The following is a 13,701-nucleotide window of genomic DNA, read 5'->3' as shown; positions in this document are numbered from 1 at the left end:
GAGAACTAGAGTGTAGAAGGAAGTAGACTAGAACTAGAGAACTAGTGTCTAGAAGGAAGTAAACTAGAACTAGAGAACTAGTGTCTAGAACAAAGTAGACTAGAACTAGATAACTAGAGTCTAGAGGGAAGTAGACTAGAACTAGAGAACTGGAGTCTAGAAGGAAGTAGACTAGAACTAGAGAACTAAAGTCTAGAAGGAAGTAGACTAGAACTAGAGAACTCAAGTGTAGAAGGAAGTAGACTAGAACTAGAGAACTAGTGTCTAGAAGGAAGTAAACTAGAACTAGAGAACTAGTGTCTAGAACAAAGTAGACTAGAACTAGATAACTAAAGTCTAGAAGGAAGTAGACTAGAACTAGAGAACTCGAGTCTAGAAGGAAGTAGACTAGAACTAGAGAACTAGAAGGAAGTAGACTAGAACTAGAGAACTAGTCTAGAAGGAAGTAGACTAGAACTAGAGTCTAGAGGGAAGTAGACTAGAACTAGAGAACTAGAGTCTAGAAGGAAGTAGACTAGAACTAGAGAACTAGAGTCTAGAAGGAAGTAGACTAGAACTAGAGAACTAGAGTCTAGAGGGAAGTAGACTAGAACTAGAGTCTAGAAGGAAGTAGACTGGAACTAGAGAACTAGAGTCTAGAAGGAAGTAGAATAGAACTAGAGAACTAGAGTCTGGAAGGAAGTAGACTAGAACTAGAGAACTAGAGTCTAGAAGGAAGTAGACTAGAACTAGAGAACTAGAGTCTAGAAGGAAGTAGACTAGAACTAGAGAACTAGAGTCTAGAAGGAAGTAGACTAGAACTAGAGAACTAGAGTCTAGAAGGAAGTAGACTAGAACTAGAGTATAGAATGAAGTAGACTAGAACTAGAGAACTAGAGTCTAGAAGGAAGTAGACTAGAACTAGAGAACTAGAGTCTAGAAGGAAGTAGACTAGAACTAGAGAACTAGAGTCTAGAAGGAAGTAGACTAGAACTAGAGAACTAGTGTCTAGAAGGAAGTAGACTAGAACTAGAGTCTAGAAGAAAGTAGACTAGAACTAGATAACTAGAGTCTAGAAGGAAGTAGTCTAGAACTAGAGAACTAGAGTCTAGAAGGAAGTAGACTAGAAGTAGAGAACTAGAGTGTAGAAGGAAGTAGACTAGAACTAGAGAACTAGTGTCTAGAAGGAAGTAAACTAGAACTAGAGAACTAGTGTCTAGAACAAAGTAGACTAGAACTAGATAACTAGAGTCTAGAGGGAAGTAGACTAGAACTAGAGAACTGGAGTCTAGAAGGAAGTAGACTAGAACTAGAGAACTAAAGTCTAGAAGGAAGTAGACTAGAACTAGAGAACTCAAGTGTAGAAGGAAGTAGACTAGAACTAGAGAACTAGTGTCTAGAAGGAAGTAAACTAGAACTAGAGAACTAGTGTCTAGAACAAAGTAGACTAGAACTAGATAACTAAAGTCTAGAAGGAAGTAGACTAGAACTAGAGAACTAGAAGGAAGTAGACTAGAACTAGAGAACTAGTCTAGAAGGAAGTAGACTAGAACTAGAGTCTAGAGGGAAGTAGACTAGAACTAGAGAACTAGAGTCTAGAAGGAAGTAGACTAGAACTAGAGAACTAGAGTCTAGAAGGAAGTAGACTAGAACTAGAGAACTAGAGTCTAGAGGGAAGTAGACTAGAACTAGAGTCTAGAAGGAAGTAGACTGGAACTAGAGAACTAGAGTCTAGAAGGAAGTAGAATAGAACTAGAGAACTAGAGTCTGGAAGGAAGTAGACTAGAACTAGAGAACTAGAGTCTAGAAGGAAGTAGACTAGAACTAGAGAACTAGAGTCTAGAAGGAAGTAGACTAGAACTAGAGTATAGAATGAAGTAGACTAGAACTAGAGAACTAGAGTCTAGAAGGAAGTAGACTAGAACTAGAGAACTAGAGTCTAGAAGGAAGTAGACTAGAACTAGAGAACTAGAGTCTAGAAGGAAGTAGACTAGAACTAGAGAACTAGAAGGAAGTAGACTAGAACTAGAGAACTAGTCTAGAAGGAAGTAGACTAGAACTAGAGTCTAGAGGGAAGTAGACTAGAACTAGAGAACTAGAGTCTAGAAGGAAGTAGACTAGAACTAGAGAACTAGAGTCTAGAAGGAAGTAGACTAGAACTAGAGAACTAGAGTCTAGAGGGAAGTAGACTAGAACTAGAGTCTAGAAGGAAGTAGACTGGAACTAGAGAACTAGAGTCTAGAAGGAAGTAGAATAGAACTAGAGAACTAGAGTCTGGAAGGAAGTAGACTAGAACTAGAGAACTAGAGTCTAGAAGGAAGTAGACTAGACCTAGAGAACTAGAGTCTAGAAGGAAGTAGACTAGAACTAGAGAACTAAAGTCTAGAAGGAAGTATACTAGAACTAGAGTCTAGAAGGAAGTAGACTAGAACTAGAGAACTAGAGTCTAGAAGGAAGTAGACTAGAACTAGAGTATAGAATGAAGTAGACTAGAACTAGAGAACTAGTGTCTAGAAGGAAGTAAACTAGAAATAGAGAACTAGTGTCTAGAACAAAGTAGACTAGAACTAGATAACTAAAGTCTAGAAGGAAGTAGACTAGAACTAGAGAACTCGAGTCTAGAAGGAAGTAGACTAGAACTAGAGAACTAGAAGGAAGTAGACTAGAACTAGAGAACTAGTCTAGAAGGAAGTAGACTAGAACTAGAGTCTAGAGGGAAGTAGAAAAGAACTAGAGAACTAGAGTCTAGAAGGAAGTAGACTAGAACTAGAGTCTAGAAGGAAGTAGACTAGAACTAGAGAACTAGAGTCTAGAGGGAAGTAGACTAGAACTAGAGTCTAGAAGGAAGTAGACTGGAACTAGAGAATTAGAGTCTAGAAGGAAGTAGAATAGAACTAGAGAACTAGAGTCTGGAAGGAAGTAGACTACAACTAGAGAACTAGAGTCTAGAAGGAAGTAGACTAGACCTAGAGAACTAGAGTCTAGAAGGAAGTAGACTAGAACTAGAGAACTAAAGTCTAGAAGGAAGTATACTAGAACTAGAGAACTAGAGTCTAGAAGGAAGTAGACTAGAACTAGAGAACTAGAGTCTAGAAGGAAGTAGACTAGTAATGAAGTAGACTAGAACTAGAGAACTAGAGTCTAGAAGGAAGTAGACTAGAACTAGAGAACTAGAGTCTAGAAGGAAGTAGACTAGAACTAGAGAACTAGAGTCTAGAAGAAAGTAGACTAGAACTAGATAACTAGAGTCTAGAGGGAAGTAGACTAGAACTAGAGAACTAGAGTCTAGAATGAAGTAGACTAGAACTAGAGAACTAGAGTCTCACCCCCATGCTGCATCGTCGTGGAGACACCATGGGCACGACCACTGTGTTGCTCCTAGAGTCTACAACAGTGGTGTATTCACAGGGACTGACCAGGTCTGGAGAGCTGGCACACAGGGCCTCATTCAGCTGAACGTGCATGCCAATATTGTTACCAAAACGACCCCCAGCTTTCATCCTGGAGGGCTAGAAACACAGGGACAGAAACATTGAGTAACTTATATGCTAATTCTAACAACGCCATGACAAAAAACAATGATGCTGAAGGTGTGTGTGTGTGTGGACGTGTTTAACAAAAAAAACTAAAAACTGGGGACATTTTATTAGTCCCCACGAGGTCAAATGCTATTTCTAGGGGGTTTAGGGTTAAGGTTAGAATTAGTGTTAGGATTAGAATTACATTAAGGGTTAGGATCTACGGTTAGGAGCTAGGGTTAGGGATAGAATTACATTAAGGGTTAGGAGCTAGGGTTAGGAGCTAGGGTTAGGGTTAGAATTACGTTAAGGGTTAGGAGCTAGGGTTAGGGTTAGAATTACGTTAAGGGTTAGGATCTAGGGTTAGGAGCTAGGTTTAGTTTTAGGGTTAAGAGCTCGGATTAGGATTAAGGTGAAGGTTAGGTTTTTGGTTAAGGTTAGGGGTTAGTGAAAATAGGATTTTGAATGGGACTGAATTGTGTCCCCACAAGGCTAACTGTATAAGACTGAGTGTGTGTGTGTGTGTGTGTCATCAAGAAGATAGGATACTACCTTAGGAGGGGGCTCATTGAATTTGAACTTGGTGTCAAAGAACTTGATGGGGCGTTTTCTGTCCCTCTCTCGCTCTGCCTCCTGCTCCTTCTCCATCTGATGGACGTCACTGTGAAAAGAAAAAGTTCATATTGGCAAGTTGTTTGTGGTTTAACAACCACGACCATATTCAAATCAGATTTCAGAACATAGCCAAGCCAGGCCAATGGCAGTCAGTACCTGATCTTAATGACCAGCTCTGTGAAAGAGGGTCTCTCGCGGGGGTTGTAGGACCAGCAGCGTGTCATGAGGGAGTAGAGGGCAGGAGGGCAGTCGTCAGGTTTGGGTAGTCGGATGCCTTGCTCCAGCTGGATGATGACGTCACGGTTCTCCAACCAGAAGAAAGGCTGCTGCCCTCGACTCAGGATCTCCCACATACACACCGCTATGGAGAGGGAGGGAGAGAGAGAGAGAGCAGCTGGTAAAATGATGAGCTCCTAATATCTAGTATTTTATATCATATTTCAAATGATTTAGAGGAAGAGTCCATTGGAGAAAAATAAGTGAGTGAAAGATAAAGGAAGTAGGACTAAGAATATAACTTCAGAAGAAGAGAATACATCAGAAAACAACTGTTATCCTGATAACTCAACTGGATAGCTAACAAGCTAACAGTTGTTTACCACGTTGCTAGGGAGTTGCTAAGACAGTTTCTAGCTACCTGCTGTTAGCAACAAAAAATAATAATAAACCTAGTGATCAAATAACTAAAACGACAATCAAAAATCACAAAAGGGACTGGAAAACAAGTATCTAAACTTACACAAGCAAGGTAAAACATTTCAGACAGGAAAACAACTATCTAAACTTACACAAGCAAGGTAAAACATTTCAGACAGGAAAACAAGTATCTAAACTTACACAAGCAAGGTAAAACATTTCAGACAGGAAAACAAGTATCTAAACTTACACAAGCAAGGTAAAACATTTCAGACAGGAAAACAACTATCTAAACTTACACAAGCAAGGTAAAACATTTCAGACAGGAAAACAAGAAAGGTAAGCTTTGTTTACATTTTAAAAACACCTAGCTACAGTCAGCTGTTATATCTTCTGCATCCAGCTGTAATCAACTACGATGGGATACATTTACAACTCTCCAAGCTCAGCAACCTTGCAATCCAATATGCAAAAGGTATTACCAGTAAAGCAAAGGTTTTAATAAAAGAGGACCCAGAGACCCTAACAGCAGATTTTATGCAACAAAAAGACAAAGAAAATCAAGGTGGATCTTCTCTTTTTACTGAACGTCCAAATGCTTGGCATGCAGTCCTACGCAAGGTAAACAAACAACTTGTGAATAAAAGAGAGCCGCACACTCTAGGAACTCTAAAATTTTAACGCCCCATCAAAACATTTTTTTTTTGCATCTGAGCTCCTAGAGTGTGCGGCTCTCTTTTATTTTCAAGTTTTCTCCACCCGCTAGCCAGCACCGCTACCGCTAGCCAGCACCGCTACCGCTAGCCAGCACCGCTACCGCTAGCCAGCACCGCTACCGCTAGCCAGCACCGCTACCGCTAGCCAGCACCGCTACCGCTAGCCAGCACCTCACCTAAATAGGAGTGCGTTTCTTTTATCTTCTAGATTAAACAAACATCTTATGTCTGGAAACAAGACCAAGACTCTGAGGCCAGTCTAGACCTTTAGTGGATGATGAACTAAAAACCGACATGATCTACGTTAACAATAATATAATAACAATGTCTGAAACTCCCGGAATCTGGGCTTAAAAATACATCACTCCCTCCTTCAGCTGTAGCAGCTCTCCCTAGGTGAAGTGGAGATGACAGTACATCACTCCCTCCTTCAGCTGTAGCAGCTCTCCCTGGGTGAAGTGGAGATGACAGAATTACATCACTCCCTCCTTCAGCTGTAGCAGCTCTCCCTGGGTGAAGTGGAGATGACAGAATTACATCACTCCCTCCTTCAGCTGTAGCAGCTCTCCCTAGGTGAAGTGGAGATGACAGAATTACATCACTCCCTCCTTCAGCTGTAGCAGCTCTCCCTGGGTGAAGTGGAGATGACAGAATTACATCACTCCCTCCTTCAGCTGTAGCAGCTCTCCCTGGGTGAAGTGGAGATGACAGAATTACATCACTCCCTCCTTCAGCTGTAGCAGCTCTCCCTAGGTGAAGTGGAGATGACAGAATTACATCACTCCCTCCTTCAGCTGTAGCAGCATTACAGGCATTACAATGTGACACTGTCCAGACGCTGATGGAAGACTTGAGGCATTACAATGTGACACTGTCCAGACGATGATGGAAGAGTTGAGGCATTACAATGTGACACTGTCCAGACGCTGATGGAAGAGTTGAGGCATTACAATGTCCAGACGCTGATGGAAGACTTGAGGCATTACAATGTGACACTGTCCAGACGATGATGGAAGAGTTGAGGCATTACAATGTGACACTGTCCAGACGATGATGGAAGAGTTGAGGCATTACAATGTGACACTGTCCAGACGCTGATGGAAGAGTTGAGGCATTACAATGTGACACTGTCCAGACGCTGATGGAAGAGTTGAGGCATTACAATGTGACACTGTCCAGACGCTGATGGAAGAGTTGAGGCATTACAATGTGACACTGTCCAGACGCTGATGGAAGAGTTGAGGCATTACAATGTGACACTGTCCAGACGATGATGGAAGAGTTGAGGCATTACAATGTGACACTGTCCAGACGATGATGGAAGACTTGAGGCATTACAATGTGACACTGTCCAGACGATGATGGAAGAGTTGAGGCATTACAATGTGACACTGTCCAGACGATGATGGAAGAGTTGAGGCATTACAATGTGACACTGTCCAGACGATGATGGAAGAGTTGAGGCATTACAATGTGACACTGTCCAGACGATGATGGAAGAGTTGAGGCATTACAATGTGACACTGTCCAGACGATGATGGAAGACTTGAGGCATTACAATGTGACACTGTCCAGACGATGATGGAAGAGTTGAGGCATTACAATGTGACACTGTCCAGACGCTGATGGAAGAGTTGAGGCATTACAATGTCCAGACGCTGATGGAAGACTTGAGGCATTACAATGTGACACTGTCCAGACGCTGATGGAAGACTTGAGGCATTACAATGTGACACTGTCCAGACGATGATGGAAGAGTTGAGGCATTACAATGTGACACTGTCCAGACGCTGATGGAAGAGTTGAGGCATTACAATGTCCAGACGCTGATGGAAGACTTGAGGCATTACAATGTGACACTGTCCAGACGCTGATGGAAGACTTGAGGCATTACAATGTGACACTGTCCAGACGATGATGGAAGACTTGAGGCATTACAATGTGACACTGTCCAGACGATGATGGAAGAGTTGAGGCATTACAATGTGACACTGTCCAGACGATGATGGAAGAGTTGAGGCATTACAATGTGACACTGTCCAGACGATGATGGAAGAGTTGAGGCATTACAATGTGACACTGTCCAGACGCTGATGGAAGAGTTGAGGCATTACAATGTGACACTGTCCAGACGCTGATGGAAGAGTTGAGGCATTACAATGTGACACTGTCCAGACGATGATGGAAGACTTGAGGCATTACAATGTGACACTGTCCAGACGATGATGGAAGACTTGAGGCATTACAATGTGACACTGTCCAGACGATGATGGAAGAGTTGAGGCATTACAATGTGACACTGTCCAGACGCTGATGGAAGACTTGAGGCATTACAATGTGACACTGTCCAGACGATGATGGAAGAGTTGAGGCATTACAATGTGACACTGTCCAGACGATGATGGAAGAGTTGAGGCATTACAATGTGACACTGTCCAGACGATGATGGAAGAGTTGAGGCATTTCCAGGAGCAACGTTGTGCTTCAAATAGAACAGTCAAGACATAAGTTAAGACAGAACACTGAACAGAAGCCACAGTCCAATGATGTCCTCCAAGAGTAGCTGTGTGTAGTGAAGGTGGAGCTGCAGCAGAGAGAGAGGGACATGATGCCCTCCAAGAGTAGCTGTGTGTAGTGAAGGTGGAGCTGCAGCAGAGAGAGAGGGACATGATGCCCTCCAAGAGTAGCTGTGTGTAGTGGAGCTGGAGCTGCAGCAGAGAGAGAGGGACATGATGCCCTCCAAGAGTAGCTGTGTGTAGTGAAGGTGGAGCTGCAGCAGAGAGAGAGGGACATGATGCCCTCCAAGAGTAGCTGTGTGTAGTGAAGGTGGAGCTGCAGCAGAGAGAGAGGGACATGATGCCCTCCAAGAGTAGCTGTGTGTAGTGAAGGTGGAGCTGCAGCAGAGAGAGGGACATGATGCCCTCCAAGAGTAGCTGTGTGTAGTGAAGGTGGAGCTGCAGCAGAGAGAGAGGGACATGATGCCCTCCAAGAGTAGCTGTGTGTAGTGGAGCTGGAGCTGCAGCAGAGAGAGAGGGACATGATGCCCTCCAAGAGTAGCTGTGTGTAGTGAAGGTGGAGCTGCAGCAGAGAGAGAGGGACATGATGCCCTCCAAGAGTAGCTGTGTGTAGTGAAGGTGGAGCTGCAGCAGAGAGAGAGGGACATGATGCCCTCCAAGAGTAGCTGTGTGTAGTGAAGGTGGAGCTGCAGCAGAGAGAGGGACATGATGCCCTCCAAGAGTAGCTGTGTGTAGTGAAGGTGGAGCTGCAGCAGAGAGAGAGGGACATGATGCCCTCCAAGAGTAGCTGTGTGTAGTGAAGGTGGAGCTGCAGCAGAGAGAGAGGGACATGATGCCCTCCAAGAGTAGCTGTGTGTAGTGAAGGTGGAGCTGCAGCAGAGAGAGAGGGACATGATGCCCTCCAAGAGTAGCTGTGTGTAGTGAAGGTGGAGCTGCAGCAGAGAGAGAGGGACATGATGCCCTCCAAGAGTAGCTGTGTGTAGTGAAGGTGGAGCTGCAGCAGAGAGAGAGGGACATGATGCCTCCAAGAGTAGCTGTGTGTAGTGGAGCTGGAGCTGCAGCAGAGAGAGAGGGACATGATGCCCTCCAAGAGTAGCTGTGTGTAGTGAAGGTGGAGCTGCAGCAGAGAGAGAGGGACATGATGTCCTCCAAGAGTAGCTGTGTGTAGTGAAGGTGGAGCTGCAGCAGAGAGAGAGGGACATGATGCCCTCCAAGAGTAGCTGTGTGTAGTGAAGGTGGAGCTGCAGCAGAGAGAGAGGGTCATGATGCCCTCCAAGAGTAGCTGTGTGTAGTGAAGGTGGAGCTGCAGCAGAGAGAGAGGGTCATGATGCCCTCCAAGAGTAGCTGTGTGTAGACTGTGGAGCTGCAGCAGAGAGAGAGGACATGATGTCCTCCAAGAGTAGCTGTGTGTAGTGAAGGTGGAGCTGCAGCAGAGAGAGGGACATGATGCCCTCCAAGAGTAGCTGTGTGTAGTGAAGGTGGAGCTGCAGCAGAGGGACATGATGCCCTCCAAGAGTAGCTGTGTGTAGTGAAGGTGGAGCTGCAGCAGAGAAGAGGGTCATGATGCCCTCCAAGAGTAGCTGTGTGTAGTGAAGGTGGAGCTGCAGCAGAGAGAGAGGGACATGATGCCCTCCAAGAGTAGCTGTGTGTAGTGAAGGTGGAGCTGCAGCAGAGAGAGAGGGACATGATGCCCTCCAAGAGTAGCTGTGTGTAGTGAAGGTGGAGCTGCAGCAGAGAGAGAGGGACATGATGCCCTCCAAGAGTAGCTGTGTGTAGTGAAGGTGGAGCTGCAGCAGAGAGAGAGAGGGACATGATGCCCTCCAAGAGTAGCTGTGTGTAGTGAAGGTGGAGCTGCAGCAGAGAGAGAGGGTCATGATGCCCTCCAAGAGTAGCTGTGTGTAGTGAAGGTGGAGCTGCAGCAGAGAGAGAGGGACATGATGCCCTCCAAGAGTAGCTGTGTGTAGTGAAGGTGGAGCTGCAGCAGAGAGAGAGGGACATGATGCCCTCCAAGAGTAGCTGTGTGTAGTGAAGGTGGAGCTGCAGCAGAGAGAGAGGGACATGATGCCCTCCAAGAGTAGCTGTGTGTAGTGAAGGTGGAGCTGCAGCAGAGAGAGAGGGACATGATGCCCTCCAAGAGTAGCTGTGTGTAGTGAAGGTGGAGCTGCAGCAGAGAGAGAGAGGGACATGATGCCCTCCAAGAGTAGCTGTGTGTAGTGAAGGTAGAGCTGCAGCAGAGAGAGAGGGACATGATGCCCTCCAAGAGTAGCTGTGTGTAGTGAAGGTAGAGCTGCAGCAGAGAGAGAGGGACATGATGCCCTCCAAGAGTAGCTGTGTGTAGTGAAGCTGGAGCTGCAGCAGAGAGAGAGGGACATGATGCCCTCCGTCAGCGGATTTTGAGAACACTCTGAAAGAAATTGAAGACTCCATGGATGGAAACCAGTTCCCGGGAGAAATGGAATGTTCGAGATGGAAAACAGAGGAAGGTCGAGAGCCATGTGTCAGAGTTGTGTGTATAGGTGGCAGGGAAGTCAGGCGCAGGAGAGTCAAACGGAGTGTAAAATGTAGTATTTTAATGAATGTCCACGTAACATGCTCCATAACACTAAATAAGAACAGAATATAAACAAACATGGGTACGAAGACCCGTCGCGCACCTATACAATAAACACAACACTGACAAACAATCTCTGACAACGACATGAGGGGAAACAGAGGGTTAAATACACAACAGGTAATGAATTGGATTGAAAACAGGTGTGTAGGAAGACAAGACGTCGACCGCCGAGCACCGCCCGAACAAGGAGAGGCAACGACTTCGGCAGAAGTCGTGACACCATGAGTCCTCCAAAAACACGACCCGCACTGCTTCTAGACACAATGCCCGCTTAACCCGGAAGCCAGCCACACCAATGTGTCAGAGGAAATACCGTACTATTCAAATCAAATCAAATTTTATTTGTCACATACACATGGTTAGCAGATGTTAATGCGAGTGTAGCGAAATGCTTGTGCTTCTAGTTCCGACAATGCAGTAATAACGAACAAGTAATCTAACTAACAATTCCAAAAAAAACTACTGTCTTATACACAGTGTAAGGGGATAAAGAATATGTATATAAAGATATATGAATGAGTGATGGTACAGAGCAGCATAGGCAAGATACAGTAGATGGTATCGAGTACAGTATATACATATGAGATGAGTATGTAAACAAAGTGGCATAGTTAAAGTGGCTAGTGATACATGTATTACATAAGGATGCAGTAGATGATATAGAGTACAGTATATACGTATGCATATGAGATGAATAATGTAGGGTATGTAAACATTATATTAGGTAGCATTGTTTAAAGTGGCTAGTGATATATTTTACATCATTTCCCATCAATTCCCATTATTAAAGTGGCTGGAGTTGAGTCAGTTTGTTGGCAGCAGCCACTCAATGTTAGTGGTGGCTGTTTAACAGTCTGATGGCCTTGAGATAGAAGCTGTTTTTCAGTCTCTCGGTCCCTGCTTTGATGCACCTGTACTGACCTCGCCTTCTGGATGATAGCGGGGTGAACAGGCAGTGGCTCGGGTGGTTGTTGCCCTTGATGTTCTTTATGGCCTTCCTGTAACATCGGGTGGTGTAGGTGTCCTGGAGGGCAGGTAGTTTGCCCCCGGTGATGCGTTGTGCAGACCTCACTACCCTCTGGAGAGCCTTACGGTTGTGGGCGGAGCAGTTGCCGTACCAGGCGGTGATACAGCCCTACAGGATGCTCTCGATTTTGCATCTGTAGAAGTTTGTGAGTGCTTTTGGTGACAAGCCAAATTTCTTCAGCCTCCTGAGGTTGAAGAGGCGCTGCTGCGCCTTCTTCACGATGCTGTCTGTGTGAGTGGACCAATTCAGTTTGTCTGTGATGTGTATGCCGAGGAACTTAAAACTTACTACCCTCTCCACTACTGTTCCATCGATGTGGATAGGGGGTGTTCCCTCTGCTGTTTCCTGAAGTCCACAATCATCTCCTTAGTTTTGTTGACGTTGAGTGTGAGGTTATTTTCCTGACACCACACTCCGAGGGCCCTCACCTCCTCCCTGTAGGCCGTCTCGTCGTTGTTGGTAATCAAGCCTACCACTGTTGTGTCGTCCGCAAACTTGATGATTGAGTTGGAGGCGTGCGTGGCCACGCAGTCGTGGGTGAACAGGGAGTACAGGAGAGGGCTCAGAACGCACCCTTGTGGGGCCCCAGTGTTGAGGATCAGCGGGGTGGAGATGTTGTTGCCTACCCTCACCACCTGGGGGCGGCCCGTCAGGAAGTCCAGTACCCAGTTGCACAGGGCGGGGTCGAGACCCAGGGTCTCGAGCTTGATGACGAGCTTGGAGGGTACTATGGTGTTGAATGCCGAGCTGTAGTCGATGAACAGCATTCTCACATAGGTATTCCTCTTGTCCAGATGGGTTAGGGCAGTGTGCAGTGTGGTTGAGATTGCATCGTCTGTGGACCTATTTGGGCGGTAAGCAAATTGGAGTGGGTCTAGGGTGTCAGGTAGGGTGGAGGTGATATGGTCCTTGACTAGTCTCTCAAAGCACTTCATGATGACGGAAGTGAGTGCTACGGGGCGGTAGTCGTTTAGCTCAGTTACCTTAGCTTTCTTGGGAACAGGAACAATGGTGGCCCTCTTGAAGCATGTGGGAACAGCAGACTGGTATAGGGATTGATTGAATATGTCCGTGAACACACCGGCCAGCTGGTCTGCGCATGCTCTGAGGGCGCGGCTGGGATGCTGTCTGGGCCTGCAGCCTTGCGAGGGTTAACACGTTTAAATGTTTTACTCACCTCGGCTGCAGTGAAGGAGAGTCTGCATGTTTTCGTTGCAGGCCGTGTCAGTGGCACTGTATTCTCCTCAAAGCGGGCAAAAAAGTTATTTAGTCTGCCTGGTAGCAAGACATCCTGGTCCGTGACTGGGCTGGTTTTCTTCTTGTAGTCCGTGATTGACTGTAGACCCTGCCACATACCTCTTGTGTCTGAGCCGTTGAATTGAGATTCTACTTTGTCTCTATACTGTTGCTTAGCTTGTTTGATAGCCTTGCGGAGGGAATAGCTGCACTGTTTGTATTCAGTCATGTTACCAGTCACCTTGCCCTGATTAAAAGCAGTGGTTCGCGCTTTCAGTTTCATGCGAATGCTGCCATCAATCCACGGTTTCTGGTTAGGGAATGTTTTAATCTTTGCTATGGGAACGACATCTTCAACGCACGTTCTAATGAACTCGCACACCGAATCAGCGTATTCATCAATGTCGTTATTCAACCGATCACTGCCCGCACCTGCACGCCCGTCCAGCATCACTACTCTGGACGGCTCTGACTTAGAATACATGGACAACTACAAATACCTAGGTGTCTGGTTAGACTGTATACTCTCCTTCTAGACTCACATTAAGCATCTCCAATCCAAAATTAAATCTAGAATCGGCTTCCTATATCGCAACAAAGCATCCTTCACTCATGCTGCCAAACATACCCTCGTAAAACTGACCATCCTACCGATCCTCGACTTCGGCGATAGAATCTATAAAATAGCCTCCAACACGCTACTCAACAAACTGGATGCAGTCTATCACAGCGCCATCCGTTTTGTCACCAAAGCCCCATACACTACCCACCATTGTGACCTGTACGCTCTCGTTGGCTGGCCCTCGCTTCATACTCGTTGCCAAACCCACTGGCTACAGGTTAT

The 13,701-nt window shown here is 45.6% G+C and overlaps 1 protein-coding gene across 1 annotated transcript in view; it reads right to left on the bottom strand.

Moving 5' to 3' along the window:
- The window catches only part of LOC112236672 (protein-tyrosine kinase 2-beta), a 64,202-nt gene that overhangs the window by 11,417 nt on the left and 39,084 nt on the right, over positions 1–13,701 (bottom strand). The window contains exons 21-23 of the mRNA XM_042301084.1: positions 4,269–4,473; positions 4,050–4,158; positions 3,306–3,488 (exon numbers count right to left, since the gene is read on the bottom strand). Of these exons, the coding sequence (XP_042157018.1) occupies positions 3,306–3,488; positions 4,050–4,158; positions 4,269–4,473 (497 nt within the window). The remainder of the gene's footprint in view (positions 1–3,305; positions 3,489–4,049; positions 4,159–4,268; positions 4,474–13,701) is intronic.

The sequence above is a fragment of the Oncorhynchus tshawytscha genome, linkage group LG18, assembly GCF_018296145.1.
Source record: "Oncorhynchus tshawytscha isolate Ot180627B linkage group LG18, Otsh_v2.0, whole genome shotgun sequence".
In the NCBI taxonomy this organism is placed as follows: Eukaryota; Metazoa; Chordata; class Actinopteri; order Salmoniformes; family Salmonidae; genus Oncorhynchus; species Oncorhynchus tshawytscha.
The sequence above is the reverse complement of the archived record's forward strand: the minus strand, read 5'-3'. Positions and strand labels throughout refer to the sequence as shown.